Raw genomic sequence first — 26,677 nt, forward strand, 5'->3', positions numbered from 1 at the left:
TAGACTTAAGTCTCTACGTCTTTGTTCTATGACGAAGCCTCTGTGCATAGGGTCCTTACTCCCTTTAAACTCAAACTAACACGCGGGTATATTTATTAAACCCCTTGCTTTACAGAGAGTGTGTATAAGTAGCGCAGCAAATTCTATTCCTTAAGTCCTTCCTGAGGACTAGGCGACGTAAAACCGCAGTATTTCTTCAGCGATGCTTGTGCAATACACTTTGTTTGTTTGTTTGTTTGTTTGTCACTTCTATGGTGCGTTGTATGAAAAAAAATGTTATGCAACCCACTGTCAAATCATCAAACCACACTGTATTTCCACTGGTCCCAAAGGTCATTGCTCGAGATACGACGGCTCACACGCAATGGCAACAACGACTACGTGCCGTTACTTCTGCCCGTAAACTGCCCCGATTTGAACCTGAACCAGCTTCAATAAACCAGCTCCCTTCACCATCTTGTGGCTCAGAAAAGAATCTACACAAAAACGTGTGGAAAAGGGGATTTTCTTTCGACACAAAAAAAAAGGCTGTACAATTTTTTTTACTCAATAAAATCCTAATATTATATATATATATATATATATATCACTCTTTTTAAACTTCAAAATCACATTAGTAATATATTTGTTACAAAGTGCTATATTTTATCATTAGCATTGTATCAATGACTTTGCCTTCAAATGAGTAGGTCTAAAAGTATAATTCACTGCAAAGGAACAAACAAACATCTCTATCGCAAGAACAAAGACAAAGACATGTTGAAGGTTTTCTCACTAATGCATGTGGGAAATCAACATAGCTGCAGCATCTCAACCAAACACACATCCGACAGAGCTCCTCTGTTCCTTCACCCGGTGAATTTAAATCTCAAGTTACATTCTTCCACACCCGGTTTACCTCAGGGAAAAGCATTCACAGTTCCCCATCTACTTCATATCTGAGAAACGTGATGAAACGGATGAATTTAGCAGGTACAGTATCGAAGCTGAACCATGATAATGACATTTGGGTTCAAACTTAAAAGGTGGTTACACAATCTTAATTACCAGAGCATTATACCACTTTAAATCAGTCCATTGATTAATGAGGACAAAACAAAGTACGAGTAGAGGAAACAAACAGACAAAAGAAGAATGTGGAACTGAAATGAATTACTTTGTTTGGATTAGGAGATTAGGAGTGTTGTCTCAGCCCTTTATAGTAAACATGACTTAGCAAATAGATGCATGTTTACGGAATAAGCTTGCCTTCTATTGTTTTTAAATAAAAAAATGAAATGGACCTGTATTTGCTGCTGGTGACCAGCACCAGAACACGACATAATAAATGCCACTGTGTTATAGATGTGTTGGGTACAATATAATTATTTATCTTCTGAATTACAAGGCAAGAGCCTTTTGTAGCTGCATAGGGTATCAGTATTCACATTATCATTCATCTTAAATAATCTTTAGCTGGCATTAGATTAAAGTTCATTTTTAAAGTTGTGATCACATTCATATAGTAGGCATTTGTTTATCATATGATTCTGCATTCATGTGCTTTCTAACAATTAAAGACAATTAAAATAGAAAGCCGGTAAGAAAGTGATTGTCAGATTAAGTACCTAGTAGTATACGCAGCAAATCACCTAGTAGTACACATGAAAGTACCTAGTAGAACACATAAGAAAAGTACCTAGTTACTACCCGGGTGACCGAGGCTTCCGGTACACGACCCCCCGAATTCAAGTCCGACGTCTGGGAGGGGAGTGAGCGTTGGTCTGTCAGTGCGATCTGGAGCGGTGAGCGGTGTGAACGCCCCCCCACGCACGCCCCCCCACCAGTTGTTCTGCAACGTCCCCATGTGTGTTCACCCCCCCCCTCCAGCCAGCGCCGGTGTCCAGCCAGCGCAGTTTGAAAACGCACGGACGACGACGACCTGGTGGACCTCGGAGGCGGAGCTTCACTCAAGCACTAGACGGTCAGCCGACGGAGAGACGGCCGGCATGAGCGGCTCTTAAGAAAAAAAAGGTATAAGGCCACTTAAGTGTTTGTGTTGCTTCTATGCGTGAGTCGATTACAAGAGAGTGGATGGATGAGCGAACGCTGGCGGGCGGGCGGGGTGGTGGGGGTTGGGGGTGTTGGGGGGGGGGGGTCTACTTGGTAGTGGAGGCGGGCATGTTGACGGGCAGAGTCCGGCGCGTGGCGTTGGTGACCTGGCGCTGCTGGGACAGGAAGGACGGACCCAGGGGCAGTGAGGAGGCGGTGCGGCCCCCCAGGCGGGACTCCATGGCCAGCTTGTGGAAGCTCAGACTCTGGGGGCGGAGAGAGAGAGGCACGCAGACACACGCAGACACGCACACACACACACACACACACACACACACACACACTTTGACCGTTGTTCAGGGCGTGATGAGGAGGAACTCTACAGGCGTGGACATCTCACACACACACGAGCTCATGCACACACGCCTACACACACACACACACACACACACACAACACAAGCATGTAAACACAACACACACACCTAAACACACACACACACACACACATGTAAACACAACACTCCTACACACACACAGACAAGCATGTAATCACAACACACACACCTACCACTACACACACCTACACACACACAAGCATGTAAACACAACACACGCGCCTAAACACACACACACACATGTAAACACAACACACGCCTACCACTACACACACACCCACACAAGCATGTAAACACAACACACACACAAGCATGTAAACACAACACACACGCCTAAACACACACACACGTAAACACAACACATGTAAACACAACACACGCCTACCACTACACACACACCCACACAAGCATGTAATCACAACACACACGCCTACCACTACACACACACAAGCATGTAAACACAACACACACACAAGCATATAAACACAACACGCGCGCCTACCACCACACACACACACACACACACACACACACACACACACACACACACACACACACACACACACACACACACACACACACACACACACACACACACACACACACACACACACACACACACACTCTAGGGGTCTAGAGTGGTGGTCCCGTCTTACCTTATTATACCAGGCGGTGACGATGAGCTTCTCCTCGTACTCCCTCAGCTTGGCCTGCTCACACTCCCGCTGTGAGGCACCGGGGAGGAGCGTCAGTATGAGTAACCTCTAGTCTCTATATGTCGTCTACGCTGCACCGCACTAATGCTGCCTTCTATTTGTCCACCCGACCCGATCTGCGAGTCGGATTTCCGAGTTACGAACCGGAAGTTGCAAATAGCACGCCCCCCGAGGTCGTAAAAACGACTCGTCTGAACTCAGAGGACCCCGAGTTCAGTAACAAAGATGGCTACTCCGAGCATCACATGTAATAACATTGTGGTTTTCTACTATTTTAAGCACTTGTGTTTTTGTTGTAACCAAATGAAGAAGTCGTACACATAGCACTGTATATTGTTACCTATAGGCATGTCGTTACAGTCTTATTATGTGTTAAATACCGCCTATTTTGTAGCTTGTGCCGCTGAAATTGGCTAGAGACGCTCCATGTTGCTATAACAACAATGCCGATTCTTGAGCAGAAAGCAGAGCTCCGACTCGTCTTGTTGTGTGCCAAATAGAACGAAAAACCCGGGGTCACTCGTTTTACGAGACGGATGTGACGTCACACCCGAGCTGCAAGTCGCGATTACGAGACAAATAGAAGGCACCATAAGGCCCTCTCCAAATTCTCCCCCTTCCCCTGGAGTTGAGTCCTAACCCTAGATTTTGCATGTTCCCGCGAAGGGGTAGGGTGTCCCAATACCTCAGGGAGCAAGGGGGTAAGTGCCTATTTTCCCTTAAAATCATCCCCTTGAACGCTAGCCAGCTCGGGAGCTGACGTGCAGCTAAGGGCACTCAAACCAAATGGTTCTTGTTAAGGGGAGAGAAATGGGACTGGGCCCCTAGTCAGTCACTGTGTTCAACATCAGCACACACGGAACGCAGGTCAGGTGGAGCAATGGCTGCGTCGTCATCACTGCAAATCGACGTAACATTAAACGCAGGTCATCCTGACGCTCGCTTGAATTCAGACAGGAGGACGATCAGCTCCTTGAGGAGAGCGGGTTGCCTAGGGGAGGTCATACCTCCAGGGTGAGGATCTGTCGGTCCCGCTCTAGGACCAGGCTCTTCAGGGCCTGGATCTCGGCGGTGGCCGGGTTCAGTTTGGGGTCCAGGGCTCGGATCACCTGGAGACCACATTGGAGGTTCGGTCATTTCATCTTTCACTTTCACTCAAACTCTCAAGCCCGATGGACTTTGATCTCGCACATGCACACGCACACGCACACACACACACACACACACACACACACACACACACACACACACACACACACACACACACAAATTCAAAAAATTACAACAAAGACAATTCAAAAGCCGGCGTGCGGCGCGTGGGCTCACGTTGCGGGCCTTCTCCAGGTACATCTTGTAGCGTTCCTCCATGGCCTTCATGTCGTCGTCCTTCTTCTTCAGGGCGGCCATGAGCTCGTCCAGCCGCAGCGCTGGCAGACAAACAGGAAGTCACCGTTAATGAACAGCAGGGTGCGGGGACGGCCCCGGGGAGAGACCGTACAGATATATATACAACGATACGACTTTATAAATGGGAGAAATTAGTTTGTTGCAATAGCCCCAGCAGCAGTAGAAGAACACAGGATAATAATAAATAACATAGAATAAGAATACAAAGTACTAACACAAACAAAAGTAGACGCTAAGGGAAAATGCTAAAGAAAATGCTAAAGTAGGGAGAAGACAAGGCAAACAACAACAAATAGGGCAAACAAAATAGATACAAACAGTATAAATTATGAATATAAATGATAAAAAAAGTGTAAAGTATAAGGTGTAAATTGTAATTTATAAAGTGGCTAAGTTCCAGTAATATTATTATATATATATATATATGAGAGTTGGAGTTTTGCAAAGCCCATCAGTCTGTCCTTTGCAGACTTAGAGCATGAATTGATTTCAACATATGGGCACTGCCGAACATTGTTCGAAATACTCAAGCCCATCAGTTTAGATAACCTAAAGTCTCTTGCCGAATCCGGTAGGAGGCAAAAACTATCTTCTCCTCCAATAAAAGCCTTCCGTGCTAATTTCTAAGTTTATCTGTTAACATTGTTCTTCAGTCTAACTCTGATAAAAACTGTTTTCCTTGGTCAGCGCCGTTGTTTTGAAACTCCCTCCCTCCGCCAATTGCCGATTGGTCCTCGGGTTCTCCTGTTTGTGGAAGAGGCGTCCAATGGGCTGAAGGCCAGAGGGGTGACCGCACGGGACTCACAGGTCTGAGTGTTGTCAGGCTGGAGGTCCTCCAGCAGCTCCTTCTTCTTCATGATCTCATCCTGAGCCTCGTTCAGCTGCACCCTGCGGGGAGCGGAGAGAGGACACATGGATCAAAAGATGGAACATGACCGTCATCTACTGGTGATAGGAAGGCAGTGCAACAACATAAGACAAGCTTGTTGCATGCTAGCCTATGTCCAGTAACAATAAATTGATCGAATTATAGGTCTAATCAAAAATCGATCATGATTAACAAAGCACTGTCCATGCATTGTACACAGGGGGTTGTAGACATGTTGTGGTTCGTATTGATTCCTACTACTGAAGTATTGCGATCAACTAAGGTCACATCGTTAAGTCAAGCTCACACTTACATGTGGGCGTCGAGTTTCCTCTTCAGGTTGGACTGGGGGACAAAAACAACAACATAAGACAAACAAACAGGTTAACCATTCCTCTCCACACAGATCATCAGACGGAGGATCACCACAGGAATAAACTCTACATAGAACAAGTGTGCTGCACCCTGGTGCAAGGGCTTTGGCTCGACCACCAATCAGCTACTACTGTCGTTCTGTACATCTTCACAAAGATATTAACTATTTAAAACACATGTCACTTTATATTCCAAAACTTAAAAAAAAAAAAAAGTTTTTGGACTGGCATGGTCTTGGTGTAACAGTTTACCTTTATTAAATTCCAAGGTCAATTTTCTTTACTTACATGCAGATAATAAAAAAGAAAATCTAGTTTGTATTTTATTCTGAACCCATCTCATGTTATCTTTGTCCCGGTAGGGGGCGAGCAGAGCACTCGGGGCCCACAGCGGCGGCGGTGGGGGGGTGGGGGGGTGGGGGGGCGGTGGGGGGGCCTGCTGGTACTCACGTCATCGGGCTGGGCGGCCTGGCTCTGCAGGGCCTTCTGGAGGTCCTCCACCTGCTGCTGCAGCTCAGACATCCTCTCACGGCTCAGCCTGGACACGCCACCGCGAGGGACCAGGGACCAGGGACCAGGGAGAAGGGACCAGGGAGAAGGGACCAGGGAGAAGGGACCAGGGACCAGGGACCAGGGAGAAGGGACCAGGGACCAGGGAGGAGGGAGGAGGGACCAGGGAGGAGGGAGGAGGGAGGAGGGACCAGGGAGGAGGGACCAGGGAGGAGGGACCAGAGACCAGGGAGGAGGACAGAAAAACACAAATATCACAATGAGTGTCTTTTTAAGCGGGATGCGTCTCAGACGTTTTTTTTGCAATTGACCCACTCACGTGTGCACCACGTCCTGTACCGCATGACATGAAACGGTCCTCATGTATATCGCGCTTTTACCCAAATCGCTTTACAGTGTCGACTGACATTCACCCATTCATGCACACGTTCACACACCGACGGGCGGAGTCGACCACTCAGGGAGACAGCCAGCCAGCGGGTCAGGAGCAGTCAGGGTGAGGGCGGCGTCTCGCTCAGGGACACCTCCACACTCACAGCTAGGAGGAGGAGGAGCCGGGGATCGAACCAGCAACCTTCCGGTTACCAGCCAACCCGCTCTACCTCCTGAGCCACTGTCTCCACACATTAGGTGGATGTTTTTTAAGCGTCTGTATAACAGTATGGTGGTGGTGGTGGTGGTGGTGGGGGGGGGGCCTCATGGACCTGTTGTCGGTGTCCAGCTCGCTGCGCGTGCGGTGGGCCTCCTCCAGCTGAGTCTGCAGGTCGCTGATCTTCTCCCTCTCAAACTCCTCCTGCTGCAACCGCAGCATCTTGTTCTCGTGCTGCAGGCGGATGAACTTCTCTCTGCCGGCAGGCGGAAAAGAAAATATATAAAACAGGGCTCTCAGAAAGCACACGCACGAAAAAAAATGATCAATGATGTGACTATATCAATAACTGTGGACAGCCGAGTACGTTACCGCAAAACGTGAAAATACGAGTCGTGTGAAAAAGAAGCACGTTTCAAAATGGGCTCTGGTAACATAAGATAAGATAAGATAATCCTTTATTAGTCCCACAGTGGAGACATGTGCAGTGTGACAGCAGCGAAGAGCAAAGACGATAGTGCAATAAAGAAATAAAGACGACAGTCGTCCAAAATACAATAAAATACAATGTGTGTGTGTGACAGTGAGAGCAGTGCTGATTGTGGAGTGACTGACTGCTGCGGACTCCACAATCAGCATGACAGTCATGTGCCATCAATGATGACATTTTATACAACATGTGAGTGAATGTGTCGTAGTTTGTCTAGTTACCTGTGTCCTAAGGGTTGTGTTCTAAGGGTTGTATTCTAAGGGTTGTGTTCTAAGGGTTGTGTTTAAGGGGTTACCTGTGTCCTAAGGGTTGTGTTCTAAGGGTTGTATTCTAAGGGTTGTGTTCTAAGGGTTGTGTTTAAGGGGTTACCTGTGTTCTAAGGGTTGTGTTCTAAGGGTTGTGTTCTAAGGGTTGTGTTTAAGGGGTTACCTGTGTTCTAAGGGTTGTGTTCTAAGGGTTGTGTTTAAGGGGTTACCTGTGTTCTAAGGGTTGTGTTCTAAGGGTTGTGTTCTAAGGGTTGTGTTTAAGGGGTTACCTGTGTTCTAAGGGTTGTGTTCTAAGGGGTGTGTTCTAAGGGGTGTGTTCTAAGGGGTTACCTGTGTTCTAAGGGGTGTGTTTAAGGGGTTACCTGTGTTCTAAGGGGTGTGTTTAAGGGGTTACCTGTGTTCTAAGGGGTGTGTTTAAGGGGTTACCTGTGTTCTAAGGGGTGTGTTTAAGGGGTTACCTGTGTTCTAAGGGGTGTGTTTAAGGGGATACCTGTGTTTAAGGGGTGTGTTTAAGGGGTTACCTGTGTTCTAAGGGGTGTGTTCTAAGGGGTTACCTGAGTTCTAAGGGTTGTGTTTAAGGGGTTACCTGTGTTTAAGGGGTGTGTTTAAGGGGTTACCTGTGTTTAAGGGGTGTGTTTAAGGGGTAACCTGTGTTTAAGGGGTGTGTTTAAGGGGTTACCTGAGTTCTATGGGGATGATCTCAGCCGCCAGGTTCTCGTGGGTGGGGCTGCCAGCAGGGAGCATTCCTGGGAGACCGCGGAACGGTACAGGAAGTCAACCACACACACACTCTAGCCGTTTCTCAATACCAAGTACGCGGACTACGTACTCGCGGACTTGGAAGTACGTACTTGGCAAGTCCGGACTTTCAAGTACAGACTTCCGAGAACGCGAGTACGCACCTGCAATTGGAACAGCAGCGGACTCGATGATGCATTCTGGGATATTTAACGGTCCCAAGTCCACACGAGTCACCTCCGATGCATCCTCGGTAGAACGGCCTCATCGAGAACGCATCGAGAACACTTCCGGGTTTTACGACAGTACTCGTGTTCTCGCGTACTTGGAATTGGAACAGTGCTTGGGCCACCACTGAAGACGTTTACCGAGAACGCAAGTACACGAGCACGCACGAGAACGCAAATTGAGAAACGGCTTGTGTGAAACGCTCCCCGGGCTGCCGTCTCACGCGGCCCATTAAGTTCACACAGCTACGTCACCGGGCCGCCGTCTCAAGCCTAATTTTTACTCCTGCGTAAAGCGCTGTACGTCGGTTACGGAGAGCCCTCTGCGTCGCCGGAGAGCCTCTCCGTCGTCTCCGGCTGCATGAAATATATATTTTTAAGTGTCCCGTCACTCCGTCAAGCGACAACAGAGACGGCAAGGGCTGCGATTGGTCCTCTGAAAACATCATCTCCGGAATTACTTTTTCCGGTTTGACTACTACCACAACGTAAACATCGGGCGGGAAATCGCATTGCGTATCCGGCAGCGCGACGGAGAACTGTGAGGGCTCGAGGGGTCACGCTCCGTGGTTACGCAGCTGGATAGCGCATTACGCAGTTGTAGAAGTGTGACAGCGTGCTTCACACGGGCCGTTAAGTTCACACAGCTCCGTCGTCACCGGCCGCCATCTCAGCGGGTACCTGCTTGTAGGAGGTGGACCTGCTGGGCCTGCGTGCATCGCAGTTCTTCGTTGGTTTCCTTCAAAGAGTCCCTCTCAATGATCACCCTCTGTTGGCCCGTCACACACACACACACACACACACACACACACACACACACACACACACACACACACACACACACACACACACACACACACACACACACACACACACACACACACACACACACACACACACACACACACACACTTTAGCTTTTTCATTGAGACCACTGATCCATCATGCCAATCAAGGCTGTCAATCCGTCATCCATATTCGCTGAGTCGTGTTACTACATTGTTAAAAGGTCCCATGGCATGAAAATGTCACTTTATGAGGTTTTCTAACATTAAGTTGAGCTCCCCTAGCCTCCCTATGGTCCCCCAGTAGCTAAAAATTGCATTAGGTGTAAACCAAGAAGTAGCTGTCTTACTCCGTCTTTGAAAAAAAGATAGCTGAAACGCTTTGATTTGGCTTCCGGTCCCGTATGATGTCATACGGGACGTCATACAGGTGACCTCCCCTTCCTCTGCTTGGCCCGCCCAGAGAATTTGGCCCGCCAATGAGACAATGAGCTAGGACCGCGCGAGCGCCACATGTGTGTGTGTGTGTGTGTGAACACACACACTGTAACGCAAGTGTTCTTTGTTATTTGGATGAATCCATCCATAAAATAGCATGCCATGGGACCTTTAAGGTCAAGATAACACTAGATAGAACACATTCCAGGAGACGAGAAATTGATACCGTTGACATTGTGGGAGAGCCGGGTACATACCTCTTTCTCCTTGGTCAGGGTTTCGTATTTCTCCTCAAACTTCTTCATGTCGTAGGCCAGGTTGTCGGCCCTCCTCGTCTCATCAGACAGCTTTTTGTGGAGCTCCTGAACCTGGGGGTCAAAGCGTCCAAGGTCAAAGGTCAAATCAAATGATCACGCCACGGTCTAAATCACAACAACAAACGCTTCATTTCATGTCAACGTTTAATATTCACGGAGGGCAATTATGTTTCAGGGTTATCATCGTGGTAGTTAAAGACCGGGTAAACCAAGAATAATTATGGGTTTTGAGTTTATAATACCACAGGAAAATATATTATTAACCACCCTGCCAAATTTGAAGGACTAAAAAAATCGCGAAGTATATAAAATTATGCTTCAAAGTTGATGAAAAATGAGCAGTAATCCCTGGCTCAGGACGGTGGGGGCGTGTGCGCTGCAGGCCAGGAAACCACGCCCATCACCGGAGAGGTCCAGCCCCTCACAATCTACCTAGAGGGCAGCAGGGGGCGGGTTTATGTGAGTATGACCGCTTTACGTAAAGCGGCCATCGATGTAGACCCGCCCATTTTAAACCTGCACACAGAACATTCTCTGAGGCCTAGCTCCTCAAGGAAATGATGAATGGGAAAAATATTTTTTACATGTTTTGAGGGACACATTTAAGGCCTAATTAATATGATAAGAAGAAAAATACTGAATTTGGTTTACCCGGTCTTTAAGTAAGGGATCATGTTTAGAACGCCGGTCATTATCGGGAAAATAAGCCCGGACAGGGCAAAAAGGACACGGACGTGAGTCCCCCTGAAGGGGCTTATTTTAGATAATGACCGTTCTATACATTATCCCGCTTATATCCCGCTTATTATCACGGCTACTTGCCAAAATGAAAAAATTACTTCACACGGTGTGTCTTTTTACAATTAATTTGTTACCAGCATTCGTAGTGTTGTTGATCAGCAGAGAAATAGTCCGCCAAAGACGTTGACGTCGCTTAGCAACCGAGTACGCTGGGGTTGATAAGTTACTGGACTACTTGCGGAGTGATACGAAAGACGTGAAAAAAATCCACTTTCCTTGACAGCAGTCATTACATGCTTAGCATGTGGTCAATTATCTAAAAATAATTCACCACCGGAAGTCGGGAAGGCCCATGCAAGTGAACGGAGCGTTCCACAGCATTGAGAAGAGCCGTGTAATAATTAAGCAATAGATCACGACAGGCTGTGTAATGTGCTCATTGGTATATGGTATAATGAGCACATTTCACTGACTGAAGTGATCTATTGCTTTTATAAAACGGTTACGTAAGTATGGCGAAATGAAAGTCATAGACACCCTCAATTTTGAAAAAGCGAGAAAGTCGGAAAAGCATTTTTTTTTTACGAATACAAAAATGTAGTCCCTCCTGGCTGCCTGCAAAGTGTGCGGCGGTTGCTATGCAACACACGGTAGCGTCCTTCAGAGAGAAGGCTAGAGACGGTAGCTCGGTTTGCCGGCAATTTAGTCTACTATCGAGCAGTTCACTCACCGTGTGCCTATTGCTTTACAACATTTCCACCCTCTCCATCAATCAACATGTTTTTAGGCTTCAGTGAACTATGCTATCGCTTTTATATATAAATAAACAACAGTTCAAGTTAGGCGTGGCGTGATTCTGAACTCTGTAAACTTAACGGGCGTCATAGCTGTGTGTATACGCGCATTATTCAACAGTTGGGAACCAATCAGATCGCTTGATTTAAGCCACCCATTTTATAATGGTAAATATAACCATTATATTAATGGTTATATTATGCGTGTGTGTTTGCATGTGCGTTTTATTCCACGAGTGCGTGGGGTTGTCTGTGCACCTGTCTCTTGTAGGTCTCCAGTTGGGTGCGCGCGGCGTTGGCCTTGCTCAGCTCCTCCTCCAGGCTGACGGTGTTGTGCATGTAGGTCATGTTCTTCTCCTCCAGCTGCTTCACCTGCCGCCGAAGGTCCCCCAGGTCCTCCAGCTTGCGGCGGTAGGTCTCCACCGACGCCTCCAGCTTCACCGCGCGGTCCGAGCAACTCCTGCACGCGCATGCACACACACACGCACGCACACCGCACAAAGACGAAGCGCGCGCACACACACACCGCACAAAGACGAAGCGCACACACACACACACATGCACACCGCACAAAGACGAAGCGCACGCACACACACACACCGCACAAAGACGAAGCACACACACACGCACACACACACACACACGCACACACACACACACACGCACGCACACAGGGGTTGAGATGGAGCTGCGATCAGATACAACAAGAGCGGGCTCTTTATCGCCCATCGCTGTGCGTTGGTCTCTTCTCGTGCGTCTCCATATTATATCATTGATGGAATATATGCAAGCTATACTTTTGGAAATTGTATCCCCCTTTTTTGATCTCCCGTTTCAAGGTGCGCTGAGCTATCATCAGATATCACGGCTTGCTTCCTGTTTTGTTGGGAGAGAATCTACAGATCAAGGGTGACCGTGCATGAAGGACATTCAAATACGTTTATTTCTACAAGGGCCCGTCAACACAGTGTTGATTTGAAACACACTTTTTTTTTCTACAGTTTGCTCGATCCCATATTAACATTTCCGAAAATTAAGAATTGCTAAGACCGATCAGTGCTCAGTGGAACAAGCAGTGTCACAAGTGAAGCAATCTATGGAGCATTATTTTATTTTTTTTATCCATACTGGACAGAATAACGATGGTAAAAGATGAACAAACAATCTGCACGGAAGGAGTTTTTTTTTTTAACAACATAAAATCGTGGCCATATTTGGAAATCACTTCCTGCAGAGCCAAGGCCAGAAAGACATTCAGTGAGAAACCCAAACGTGAGCAGCACCAGTGTGGTCTGAGGAGGCAGAGGGGGGGGGGGGGGGGCGGACCTGAGGATGTCCAGCTCATCCTTGAGGGCTCGAGACTCCTCCGCCAGGCCGGTGAGTCCGTCGTTGCGGTGCTGCACCTCGATCAGCTGCTTCTCTAGCTCCTCGCAGTGGATCCGGTAGTCATCCTTAGCAGCCTCCAATCTGAACCACACACACACACACGGGCATGCACGCACACACACACACACACAGATAAAGACACTTAATCATCTACGTGTGTGTACATCTACAGCAGCATGGGTACTTTAAACTAAATCCACCATCATCTGAAGGATCTTCTTCAGGTTGTTCATCTAAAGAGACTCCAAGAATTATCTTCAATATATATATGAACATGTAAATCATTTCATTGTTAACGTAAGGCATCACACATATGTCAAATAAAGTTCCATTGCTGTATGTTCAAAGTGTATCAATATATATACTAGTATTAGAACAGCAGAACCAAGTGAAACTGGAAATATAGGAAAATTGGGAGAGTAAGACCTGCAGTGACATCATCAGCTAACACGCACACACACACACACACACACACACACACACACACACACACACACACACACACACACACACACACACACACACACACACACACACACACACACACACACACACACACACACACACACACACACCTGAAGTTCTCCTCCTGCAAAGACTCCAGCTGCAGCTGCAGCTGGCTGTGTTTCCGTCCCGACGGCGTGCTCGGGTCGTCGAATGTGTCCAGCTGATTGGCTCGGTCGGTCAGCACGTCATTCTCGGCCAATAGGCTGTTCCGCTCCTCTTGGAGGATTGTCACCTGAGCAGAAGAGAGGGGGGGGGACAGGAGTGTATGAGGTCGACTTACTGTTTGGCTAAAAAAAATTAAATCCAGTCATTTGACTTCATGCAAGAGAAGTGTCGGCATTAGAAGACAATGCCGGAGGTACCGAATCGTTTTCTACACATGAAGAGTGATCAAACGCTAGAATTAATCCACAGCAATAAGGACCGGTTACATAACAGTTTTTCTGAGTCGTTTTCCGGTTCAAATTAGTGCCAAGTCACGCTACTCGCCAGTTTGCATGACAACCGACACCACTTGGCATTATGTTTGAGCCAATCGCAAACAGCAGTAGCCTTGTTTCACCAGAGGTGGTGCCGTTTCCTCTTAGTCGTGAATCACTCTTTCAGCCCATAAACGAATGGTGGGTTAGTCCCACCTTGCACCCACCATTTCATCATTGTTTAAATTAAGTAACAAAAAAAAAGTATGTTTTCTTATCAAAAGGACAGAGGTAAAATAGAAAATAAAACAGTTCTGATGCGATATATTCTAACTGATATGCAACGTGCTAATAAAATGTGTTCAACGTGCAGCATAACGTTTCCTGGAACAAGTTGGTTAAAGCAGTTACCCCCGTGCTGTACAAACCACAACAAACACATGTGCACACGGAGAGGCATAGCATACACACAGGTTCACAGCAGAGCCCCGCTGGGAGGCCTGGGTTAGCAGGGTTAGAACGGGGCTAGAGGCGGCCTGCTGGCTTCAGCCTGGCGGCCCTGGTGGTGGGGTGGACTTACCCGACCTGGACCACAAGAGAACCACAAGAGAACATAATCCTAATCTGTCGAGAGTCCAGTCAAATGACAAAAAGAAGGAATGAGAACACAACGGGTCGCTTTGAAGACGGACTGATACGTAGACAACAACACTGAGTAGTAGTAGACGGTCCAGCAGCTAAGTGCACACCAAGGGAGGACAGACGATAGCCACTGTCTCTGGGTTCAGACCGGGCTCTATCTAAACCCACAGTGTTTCTGCCACAGCAGAGACAGACAATAGACTCCAGCGTGGTTGTTACCACATGGCCCAGCTTCCACTGTGCCAGGGGCATGCAAACTCTGTGTGTGTGTGTGTGTGTGTGTGTGTGTGTGTGTGTGTGTGTGTGTGTTCCCCCTAATCCAATTATTTTTAAGGTTGACGAAATATGAGACAAACAGCAGACAGATCTCACGCACGTGCACGCACACACACACACACACACACACACACACACACACACACACACACACACACACACACACACACACACACACACACACACACACACACACACACACACACACACACAACGTCCTCTGAACACACCTGTACATCCAGCTCCAAACAGCGCTGCGCCAACTCCTCCTTCTCAGCGGAAAGAGATGCAAAGTCCTCCCGGGTCTTTTTCAGCTAGAAAGGAAAGAAAAAAGCTCCATTTACTACTACAGCTCATAACCATACAGAATGCAACACTCTTTTTTTTTCCATAATTGGATAACCTTTTGCACCTTTACCACTGAAACCACTGAAATCACCTTGATGGTTACATTTTAAATCTTCATTTAGTACTTTAGGACCGGATGCGGTCATAATGCACATAAACAGATAACTGGTATAGTGACCGGGGTCCCCTCGTGGAAAGCGCTCCTGATCCCGACCTCCACTGACCTGCTGTTCCAGGTCTCCTGTCGGCTCCGAGCCCGGATAGCAGACTGTCTCTCTGCTCATGAGCTGAGGAACACACAAGTGTGCATTCGGTTTGCAATCACGAGATCAACACTCACGCCGACTGTAATGCTTGTTTCATACCACTGCGTGCATCAGAACCGGGACACGACCGGTGAGGTGTGTCTTGTGGCTAAATATGCAGAGTGGGGGGAGGGAGGCCTGGTCTGACCTCTTGAATGGCGGTCATGACAACATGCTGCACCGACTCCTCCAAGGTCATGATGATCTGAATGTATTCTGGTGACGCAACAATAGAGTCATGTTACAATCCCGCGCACACACACACACACACACCTCTAGTTCTAGTGTTCCATGCTTCTTTGTTCCCCGTTGAGTGTGTTACTGGGCCTAATTCCCTAGATGGCTGGGCCTTTGTGAGCAGCTTGGAAGGGACAATAGCGCCACATTGTCGACCTCAGATCCTAGAGAACTAGACTAGATTGTAATCTTCCTTTCATACCGTTTCCTTCAACACACTGTGAACGTGGCAGCAGAGATCGTCAGCTTCAAGTTCGTTTGAGACCGAACGCGAGTCTATCAAGTCTATCAAGACGCGCGTTTACAGTTTACGTTTCTTTGTCAACGATATCAGCGGTGGTGGCGTGACGTCCCCCTTGTGGCGGTGAGCTACCTTGCTTGCGTTCACATTTGACCGCGCAGCCAAGGATGAGCTGCAGCAGACGGCCCGTGTTCAGCGGGTCCTTGCGCTCAGCCACCAGCGCCACGTCCGGCAGCGGGAAGTCCGACATCTGCTCCCCGAGGACCTGAAGAGCAGCCGACTGAATCCTCATCCAAGTATTGGGTGACATTTTTAAAAAGGTGCAGTGTGTGGGATTTATTCATCGCCATCTAGTGGGGAGGATTGCAACCCACTGGATACCGGCACCCCCCCCCTTCCCCCCCTCCACCGCTCCCTTTCCAACGACGTAGGGGAAGCTACAGTCGTCATAAGTGATGACTGTAGAACTATAGGTCACAGTTTACACCGTTTTGAGTAAGATAACGATTATGTTAGTTCACTAAAAAACGAGCGCCGTTCTGGGCTAGGGGTACGCTCCGTGGAAGAGGTCCCGCACCACATGTAGGTATAAAGGCCTCATCGTTAGGTCACGAATACAGAGACACTTATTTTCACGGAATTATACACCAATTCAAACATTGTCATGAATATTATATTCCCTTTCTGCCAAGTCTGTGCACTAGATGCCACTCAATTCGACACTGCACCTTAAAATACAAACATCTGAGATCAGGTTGAAGTAAGGCTCTGTGTGTAAACGTTCGTCTTTGTACCTGAAAATCCTTCAATACCACCCTAGAAACACAGATACGGAGGAATCGAACAGCTTCCTACCTCATTATAATAATCCACCATCATCTGAAGGATCTTCTTCAGGTTGTTCATCTAAAGAGATTCCAAAAATTATCTTCAATATATATATATACATGTATATCACATTTTTCATTGTTAATGTAATGCATCACACATGTCAGATAAAGTCCCATTGCTGTATGTTCAAAGTGTATCAATATATATACTTTTAAAGTTATTAGAACAGCAGAACCAAGTGAAAATGGAAATATAGGAAAATTGGGAGAGTAAGACCTGCAGCAACATCATCAGCTATCTCACACACACACACACACACACACACACACACACACACACACACACACACACACACACACACACACACACACACACACACACACACACACACACACACACAAAAGAGGAGAGTACCGTTTGGCAGAGGTCGTGAGCGGGAGGCACAAGTCACAGGTGAGTTAGGACAGGTGAGAGAGGATAGGGGAGAAAGGACGGTTGATAGGGGACAGGTTAGAGAGGACGGGTGAGGGAAGAGAAGGGAACAGGTGAGAGAAGACATGTTGCGAGTGTCAACAGGGACACGTGAGAGAGGACATGTTAGAGAGGACATGTTAGAGCAGATGAGAGAGGACATGTTAGAGCAGATGAGAGAGGACATGTTAGAGCAGATGAGAGAGGACATGTTAGAGCAGGTGAGAGAGGACAAGTGAGAGAGGACATGTTAGAGCAGATGAGAGAGGACATGTTAGAGTAGGTGAGAGAGGACAAGTGAGAGTGGACATGTTAGAGAGGACATGTTAGAGTAGGTGAGAGAGGACAAGTGAGAGTGGACATGTTAGAGAGGACATGTTAGAGCAGATGAGAGAGGACATGTTAGAGTAGGTGAGAGAGGACAAGTGAGAGAGGACATGTTAGAGAGGACATGTTAGTACAGGTTAAAGAGGACATGTTAGAGCAGGTGAGAGGGGACAGGTGAGGGATGACAAAGAGGCCAACAGACAGAGGGTTTTACCTTCAGTCTCCAGTTGTCCCCCACATCTGGTTTGATGCGACCAAGCCAGCTTTTGCTGAACCACACAGAGTCTCTGGACCACAAACACAAGAGACGAGGGTTAGGGTTCGTCAACTCAATGATACAATGGTGATCATTGCCACTTAATATACTGCACATAAACACCAACTGCATCAACAATGATCGAATATTAATTCTTCACATCTATAATGTTTATACATTTTAGTGCAGTGCTTTGAGTGTATTGTTTTTGCGTTGTCAAGTAAACATCTGGTGGACAGTGGTATTTGACCGTTGTTTTTTTTATATTGGATTTGTAGCGCAATGAATGACAGAATAGAGCAACAATCATCTAGTCAGTATATTACATGTGATGCAGGGCTTGGGACATGGCCTCCCCGTTGGTCAGCTCCGTCAGGGTGGAGCAGGACGACGGGGTGTTGAAGGTCTGCAACTGGAACACACGCAACAACAGACTGGTTTAAAGGTGATGATAGCTGATGAATGAATTAGTTTGTCAACGAGACAGGACAAATCTTATTGGTTTTAAGATCAAGTATTTCTATTACCCCATGTGAACATTAGAAGTTTTCCCAACAAAATAAATTGTATCAGCTCTGATGCTCATAGATTTATTTCATTACATTATCCTCACTATCCAACAGTGGTATAAGTATCTCGTATTTTGACAATTTTACATTATTTTATTTCTACTGCAGATGCAACTATGTATCCATTATTCCGTTTGATAGTGTAAACAAATCATCGTAGAAGAAATACTATTATACAATTCCTAGTATATTAAACATGACATGCAGACGATGGTTCGAGATAATAAAACACAATGACATACAAGCGGAAGTTGGACACATTTCGTGCATTACTAGCGAATATTTTAATGCGAGTTCATAAGCTTTGACAGAACGTGCGACATTCCACAAATATCTCCTGGTTAATTAGATTAACTCTCTAACCCGCATGAGGATCAAACTGTATTTGGGTGCTAGTGTATTTATTTTTATGTTTCGCAAGTGTGAGGGAAACCTCGCCTACTGTACAGTAATAGTCGTACAGTAATACAGGACATGTATTATGGTTGCTGTTCATTGGCGATGATACAGGTGACACATGATGATTTTGGCAGGCGACAGCAGTATATTATTATTATTATTATTATTATTTAATGTTTGCGGTTGTAATGCAATGCTGAGCAGAGAGCGGTTTTCCCATAGGTGCGCTTCTCGGTGACACACTCTCGTTCGACAGGTAGCTCCAAATCGCTTGAGCCAACAAAAAGACACCGGACGCGACACAAACTCACCCATATTAGAAGACTTTCGCACAAAACTGCTTTGTTGTCGTCCATGTCTTCTTCGTTTGAATTAGGCTATCCGAAATTCAATCCCCCCCTCACTTTTACTCTGCATTTGACCTCACCTGTGAGAGAGGTAGGTGCGTAACGTAAACGGCGTATTAGGGAATCATTTACTGCGTCCTGTTCAGCAAAGACCGACGTAACCTCTCCGTGAATCGCAGATGCCGTGCTCTTTGACGTTTGCAATCGGAATCGGATTGGGGGATTGACAGGAAGTGGCGGACAATTGGGCGGTACTTTGAGAGGACTAGACCAATCAACTTTGAGATACGTGAAATAGTGAGATAGCGCTCAATGAGTTCGAAGGCAAATCAAATAATGCGATCCTGGTTTCCTTAGTTTCTCTTAATCGTGATGACCTGTGCGTTATAGATCATATTGAAGTCCATACAGTATACACTTTCTTATGAAGTGTCGAAGCACGTCAGCCTCTTTATGTGTTGTGATAATAAAGCCAATGCACCTGTCTCGATAGTGGATGTAGAATATAGCCGTCTTTATAAGCCGTATTTAACCAACATTCACTGTACCGTGCTGTGAGATAAGCAAGAGATTTAATTATAGGCCACCATTAAAAAAACAAAGCTTTTTCAAAGCTATGCAAGTCAACAGGCTGTTGCAGTTGATACAAAATTAGAGTTATTGAAAGTATCTAAAATATATGTTTCTAATTTAAATAGGTTAACCCTAAATTGATATCTAAATGTATTCCAAATGCTTTTTTACAAAAGTTGGGAACAAGATTTTTAACTGCATTAATTTCCATGGAAAAAACGTGATTTATCATTTCTGGGATACTAGGATATAGGCCTACTTATCTCCATAATCCAAGATTGCTTCAATTACCATCTTTCTGCTAATCCTTGAAACGCTGGTTTTGATCATGTACAAGAAGCCAAATGATTTCCCCAGTTGAATAACGAGGTGGAGGGAGCCTGTCCCCCCAAAAAAGTGTGTGTGTGTGTGTGTGTGTGTGTGTGTGTGTGTGTGTGTGTGTGTGTGTGTGTGTGTGTGTGTGTGTGTGTGTGTGTGTGTGTGTGTGTGTGTGTGTGTGTGTGTGTGCGTGCGTGCGTGCGTGCGTGCGAAAGAGAGCGAGAAAGAGAGAAAGAAAGAGAGAGAGAGAGAGAGAGAGAGAGAGAGAGACAGCAAGAGAGATACTCGTATTACACTTTACTTCACTACAATGTAATTCCTCCCAGTCACAGTGTGGAGGGAGCGAGGGACTGTGTGTGAGTGTGTTTGTGTAGTGGCCACAGCACACTGGCATGCTAATGGTTCCGTGCCTCATGGGACGAGGATTAGAATTTGCCCATTGCTCTCCCCCCCCCCCGACCAAGACACCAGAGAGGCCATCTCCTGAGGCCACTGGTTAGGAGAAAGGTGGGCTGAGGTGTGATGTCCTCCTCCCTCCATGCTGCCACACTGAGGCCCGGTCGATTTCATGAGGCCACGGTCGATTTCATGAGGCCCGGTCCCTGGCTCGATCGATGGTTGCTATTTTTAGCTTCCACTAATGACCACAAGGGCCTCGTTTTCGTACGGAGATACGAGAGAGATACGTTGCTGTATCTGTGAGCACCCTGGACTGAGTAAATATTAGCCCGCCCGGGAATTTGTGAAAACATAGACATGTCTAAAGATAGTGTTGTGTCGGGCGCATGGCGAAAAATAAGGGCAGATTGACACACAGATTGATCCAGGAGAAGTTGGTCAAATCTTCTTTCAGAAGAACAAAGTGTTTTCACCGGAGAATACACACCCAGTAATACATCAATTCGTTTCTTGTTCTTGTCATTTTGAGTCCTCTTACTGAGCCCTTTTGTAGATATAGACGTCCTCATGCTAAAGCACCACGGAAATAGGAAGTCAATTGCATTTCTGACACGTCCTCACGTGCCTCATTAGAAGATGAGTGACAGGAATTAAGGTTTGCCCTTTCCGTTCATAGTGCATTTATCTTTACCAGTATCCCATGCCAGACGGATTTGTAAAACACCAGCTCTCATAGACTGTGATCCCATTGTGTCTTTAACAATCAATTAATCAACGTCTGACACAAACCCATGTGGCCTCGCACAGGTCTAGTTCGGAGACTAACTAACCATAACCCTATAACCCTAACCCTAACCCTAACCCGTGTTTCACATCCAATACGTGACCGTCAACGCAAGAGTGCAGACGGGCGGGGCTTTCAGGAGAGTCAATTCTCGGTGAATCATTGTCAAGGTCAGGGTTTGCCTCCTGAGACGGCTAGTGGGTGTGTGTCTCACACATGACCAATAAAGCTTCATCGGCGAGGTGGCCACTAACCACGTAGGCAATATGCCCTGAGGTGACACAGGTTCGAGTCCCTATGTGGCATTCCCTCTCTTCTTCAACCCCCCCCCCCCCCCCCATGAAAAGATAAAGCAAATAAATAATAATAAAATGTTTGGATCACACCTATCAGGAAAAAAAAAGACATTTACAACATAGCCCATACGCTGACGACAGTATTACATCACAGTATCTAAAAATATTCAGAACAATCTCACTGCCCCCCCCTCTCACCCACCCCCCCCCTCACTGAGGCTTCTATTCAGAGACAGGCCCACGTCGGAGGTGCTGGGTTGATCATTAACCGACCAAGTGTATTTGTCTGAGTGGACTGCCGTGTGGTTTATATACCTGCCGTCGCTGGAGCACCTGACTGACTTCCTACCGTTAGTTGAGCCACGCTCGACCCCTGTCCTCCCCGCCACTCTCCGCTCCCCCTGGCCCCGCCATGGACCGCAGCTGCAGCGGCTCTCAGCCCGGGTGAGTCAAAGCCACCGGTACAGACGGTGTTTACCGGCTGCAGTGTCGGATGTCACTGTGTGTAGTACTGTCCGGGGGGGGGATTTATAACTGTCCAAGTGATAAATATGCTCACATACTTACTGAGATGAGGAGATTGGTCGGAAGAGGGGAATCTACGGATGGGTGATGGGAGAAATCAGAAATGAGTTGAATAAATGAATAGAAGATAGAATGATACTGTATGTGGCAAACCCTAAAGTCTTCCTAAATGCCCACATGAGCCAATGATTATGTGCATGGGAAATATACAAAGCAATAAACATTTGTTTGCAAGTATGCTGGCAAACACGTCTCATTGATAGAGTAAACTGTCAATACCACTTATTTGCTATGACTATGACTATTATGAGCTCATTAGGCGGGAGTAACATGTCACGTCCTTAAGCCATCGAGATCTGCTGCCAAACCTTATCTCACAGTGTTGTGTGCGGCTGCGGTTGCCTTTACGTTGCGTGTGCTTTGTGTTTCAGCAACCGCCAGGGTCAGTATCAGTCGTCCTGTATTCTATTCATTTCTATTTTGTCATGTGACGCTACAGCCGAGACGCCAGCCACCCTGAGGATCCTACGGGTGAGGCCGGCGCGGGATCACCGAGAGGCAGCCAGCCGGCGCCCCCGTGTCCCACGAAGAGCCCCAAGGTGAGGACTTGTCCCTCACACTTCTCATCAGCCCGCCGAGTGTGGGGGGTTAGGACGTTCCAGCAGGCTGGTCACTCTTGGTCAAGGTTCAAAGATCATGTTAGCCATTTATTTATTGATAAAAGCGGTTCTCCGCTCTTGGGGCTTGCATGGGGGCGAAGGCACCAGGAGCGTTCAATTGCTTATTGACTCTCTGTTGGGACCCTGCGGCGGTAGGCTCTTCCTGTCCTCTTTCTCTCTCTTTTGGATATTAATCTACGAAGGCTTCGGTTTTCCTTCGATCGCTGCTCTGCAGGAATCTTCTAGACTCTGTTCATCATCGAGTGGCCACAGAGACGGCCACTGTCCGGTGTGTCTGCAGACGGCAAACTTCCCCGTTGCCACAAACTGCGGCCATCTGTTCTGTGGTAATGGAAATCCCCCCCCTCCCCCACACACACACACACACACACACCAGTCAGGGGTCATCATTGATCATTGATCAGTGAATTATTGAATAATCAGTACACTGGTGGACATGTGAACGCAGTGTCTTCTGGACTCTTAATAATTACCTATTTCCTAACTTTTGGTCCCACCTAAATGTTAACAAAGCTGTACTTCATCAAAGGCTGTAATACGTTGCATTATTAACGACCCTTTTTATATTATCGTACACGGTGCAAAATGGTGTTTCTTCCTGCATGAGCCCTTTATGGTAATTGTATACCAGTAGCGGAATGACCACTGCAGAATGACCTTAGGCCTTCAGCATCATGATTCCACTAAAAACACACAGAGACGACATCTGGTCCGCCCCACACTAACCCCCCCCGTCTCGACCGTAACACTCATTAGTTGCCACAAGGGTTAAGGGTTGTGGCAACTGATTGGCTTGGTTGCTCCAGCCAATCAGACTGCACACCTAACAACCTGATAGAGTCGGACGAATAGACATACAGTAAATACAGACAGATAACTGAGTAGACAGACAGACAGACAGACAAAGAGAGGCAGCCCGACAGGGTCAACATATGCCTCATGGGGAAGTGTACATATCGTAAGACTGTTGGTCTTGTTTCTTTGCGCAGCACCGTGTCTGATTGACTACTGGAGATACGGGTCGTGGCTCAACGCCATCAGCTGCCCTGTCTGTCGCCAAGAGGTTCGTACATTATATGAACCACTGCATGACGTATATGAACCAACACACTGCGTGACAATCATGTTAGACTAAAGACAAGACGTGTATAAACCACAAACTGCGGTATCACGTCAAATAACAAGACACCAACACAGTTCAACAGTTCAAATCCAAGAGTTAACAGGCATGACTTTCAGGTCAACGTGCTGCGCCATCTCTTCAGCGAAAGCCTTTCAGACCGGAGGTCAAAAGAGGTGGTGGTGGACATCACCGACTACAACAGGCGCTACTCAGGAGCTCCTAGAAAGGTGAGAAATAACAGACACCTCACAAGTCCTAAACAAAGTACCGACACTCAATATCCCACACACGCCCTTTTCTTCAGCGGCGGTTTTCTGTGTCACCATTGACTACACACATGCTCACATAATTCGCCTGATTGTGTAAACAAAGGTGCCAGGTGGTGTGGATTTGAATTGAGTCAGTCCTTGAATAACGGCTTTTGGAGTATACCTGTTTTGGAAATTTTGAGCTCTTTATATTTAAAAAAGACAACACCTAATGTTCTGTATGAATGCAAAACCTGATTTTATTAATTTACACATTTCATTAATTTGGTGGTCACATGGTCTCACTGCCTCCATAAAGACACACACACACACACACACACACACACACACACACACACACACACACACACACACACACACACACACACACACACACACACACACACACACACACACACACACACACACACACACACACACACACACACACACACACACACACGACTGGCTCGGAAGCCGCAACAAAAGAGAAAGGAGACAGACCACAGAGTTTCTATCCAAAAATAAACTGTTTTACTTTCATACACAAAGGTACATGTTAAAAGTCTTGACAGTAGCACATGCTGTCACGAGAAACCAAGCCCCCCCGAGGCTGAAGGCATGGCTTTTAAACACACCTTTGCAGGTGTACACAATTAACTTAATTGAGCACACCACCCAAAGATCATTCCACTGCCACTGCAAGGCCAGTGGGGGTGTAGAGGGGCGTAACAATTATATTATTGTTATATCACACACACACACACACACACACACACACACACACGCAGTTACTAATAATAGATAATAATAGAGGCTGCGCATTTCAATGACACATTGCTCACTGTTGTGCACATCCTAGGTAATGGATTACCTGCGGGACGCACCACTAGTCCTACAACTGTTAGCACGTGGCCTGACCGCAGTAGGGGGTCTGCTGTGGCTATTTTTCTTCCGGGTGGCGCTGTGCGCTTTGGGCGCCCTCTTGTCCTTCTCGTCCCATCCTCTGGACACTGTCTCTTCATCATCATCATCATCATCATCGATCATCGGTTTCGCTAGGGACGAACCAGTCTCTGTGCGTACTGCTCGGTGTCCTGGATGACCTAGTGGTGGTCGTTCTGCTACTAGTCTGCATTATCAACAACCACCAGCAGATGGAACTCGAACGAAGCGGTTCGGTGAGCCTGTTAGCAACGGGTGGAGTACTATGAAAAAAGAAACACACGCAGGCAATACTGAAATATTTAACTCCCCGCCACCATTGCTTCTGGATTATGTGTTGGTCTATGCATATTGTCTTTCTCACAGTATTAACATACATGTCAGTAAAATGTTATTGTTGATGTTAATGTTATTTATTATTTATTTATCAGCTAGAATCTGGAAATACTATATATTAGAACTATTCAAGGGTCAGTTCCCATAGGACTCAATATATAATTCAATGCAATACTTGCAACAGACTACAAATCTACTTCCATGAGTTAAAATGTCTCAACAAAATGTGTATATTGGGATGAAACTACTCAGTAGGTCACAGGCTGCACACTCATTCAACCCTAGTGCACAGCCATAGATTCATTTATGGCTTTTTGTTCATTATTGTTGACTCAAGATAACTACATAAGATTGAATAGCTTGTCAATCCTCAGATTGACAAAATAAGATTGAATTGCCTGTCAATCTGAGGATTGACATGCAATTCAATATTCTTTTGTAGTTATCTTGAGTAAACAATAATTATTAGTTATTAAAAAAAAAAAAAATCAACCCCAAAAAACTAATTAGGGTATAAATATAACAGATAGTGTGTCATGTACAACTTTTGTTACATTATTTACAATAAAGACTATTATCTTATTATGAGACAATTCATATTTATTGATTCATTTATTGAAAGGCATGTTTGACAACCAATCACATCATCAAGGGACTCACAGACACAGACGGTAGGCTGCTGTCATATCAGCTGTGTCTCGTCAACAACAGCTTTTGGAATGTGTACGTGTAACAGGAATTTTAAAAACAGAAAACAACTAACTGTCCATTATTGATGACATTACCTCGCATGGCACAGAATTATGCACCACTGAATCACGCTGCGACAGAGCTAAAAGTTCAGCAACGTAACAGTAGTCAGCATCAATTTGACACATCTTGACTTTCAGACACCATCAACATACGTAAACAAGACAGTGAAAAGCAAAACAGATGACCCCCGCCCCAAGCAGACGGCAGCGTGTGTGTGTGTAAACAAGACACCTGCGGCGTACATATCCAAAAATCCACTGAGCATGTGACGCAGCGCTTCCATCGTGACCCACTCCTCCGTGAACAAAAAAGAGTGAACGAACCAGAGCACTCGACCACCACCACCCGACCGCCCCCCACCCACCCACCCCACCATCCGGGCACCGCGCCCCCTGCCTAGCTGCTGCTGCCGCCGCCGCACCAGGCCGCGGCGTTGGCGAACATGCGT

The 26,677-nt window shown here is 46.6% G+C and overlaps 2 protein-coding genes across 2 annotated transcripts; one reads left to right on the top strand and one right to left on the bottom strand.

Annotated features, from left to right (window-relative positions):
• Positions 1-671: 671 nt before the first annotated feature.
• On the bottom strand, positions 672-19,324 carry hook1 (hook microtubule-tethering protein 1). The gene is made up of 22 exons (XM_084472651.1): positions 19,214-19,324; positions 18,261-18,346; positions 17,893-17,965; positions 16,905-16,955; positions 16,182-16,314; positions 15,720-15,787; positions 15,491-15,553; positions 15,149-15,232; positions 13,650-13,813; positions 13,015-13,155; positions 11,947-12,148; positions 10,094-10,204; positions 9,295-9,382; positions 8,328-8,394; positions 7,008-7,148; positions 6,244-6,331; positions 5,733-5,764; positions 5,357-5,439; positions 4,471-4,571; positions 4,152-4,253; positions 3,085-3,153; positions 672-2,297 (listed from the first exon to the last, which is right to left on the bottom strand). Exons 1-22 carry the CDS (start codon positions 19,256-19,258, stop codon positions 2,139-2,141), a joined length of 2,151 nt encoding a protein of 716 aa, XP_084328777.1. The 5' UTR covers positions 19,259-19,324; the 3' UTR covers positions 672-2,138.
• A 2,599-nt stretch (positions 19,325-21,923) lies between these two features.
• On the top strand, positions 21,924-26,569 carry LOC311352652 (E3 ubiquitin-protein ligase RNF170). Its single transcript, XM_084472448.1, is given in 7 exon segments — positions 21,924-22,063; positions 22,644-22,743; positions 23,039-23,150; positions 23,814-23,887; positions 24,064-24,174; positions 25,058-25,225; positions 25,227-26,569. Coding segments are annotated over 7 exon segments (780 nt in total). The 5' UTR covers positions 21,924-22,031; the 3' UTR covers positions 25,410-26,569.
• Positions 26,570-26,677: the final 108 nt, after the last annotated feature.

Source organism: Micromesistius poutassou (assembly GCF_964030765.1).
Source record: "Micromesistius poutassou genome assembly, chromosome: 9".
Taxonomy (NCBI): domain Eukaryota; kingdom Metazoa; phylum Chordata; class Actinopteri; order Gadiformes; family Gadidae; genus Micromesistius; species Micromesistius poutassou.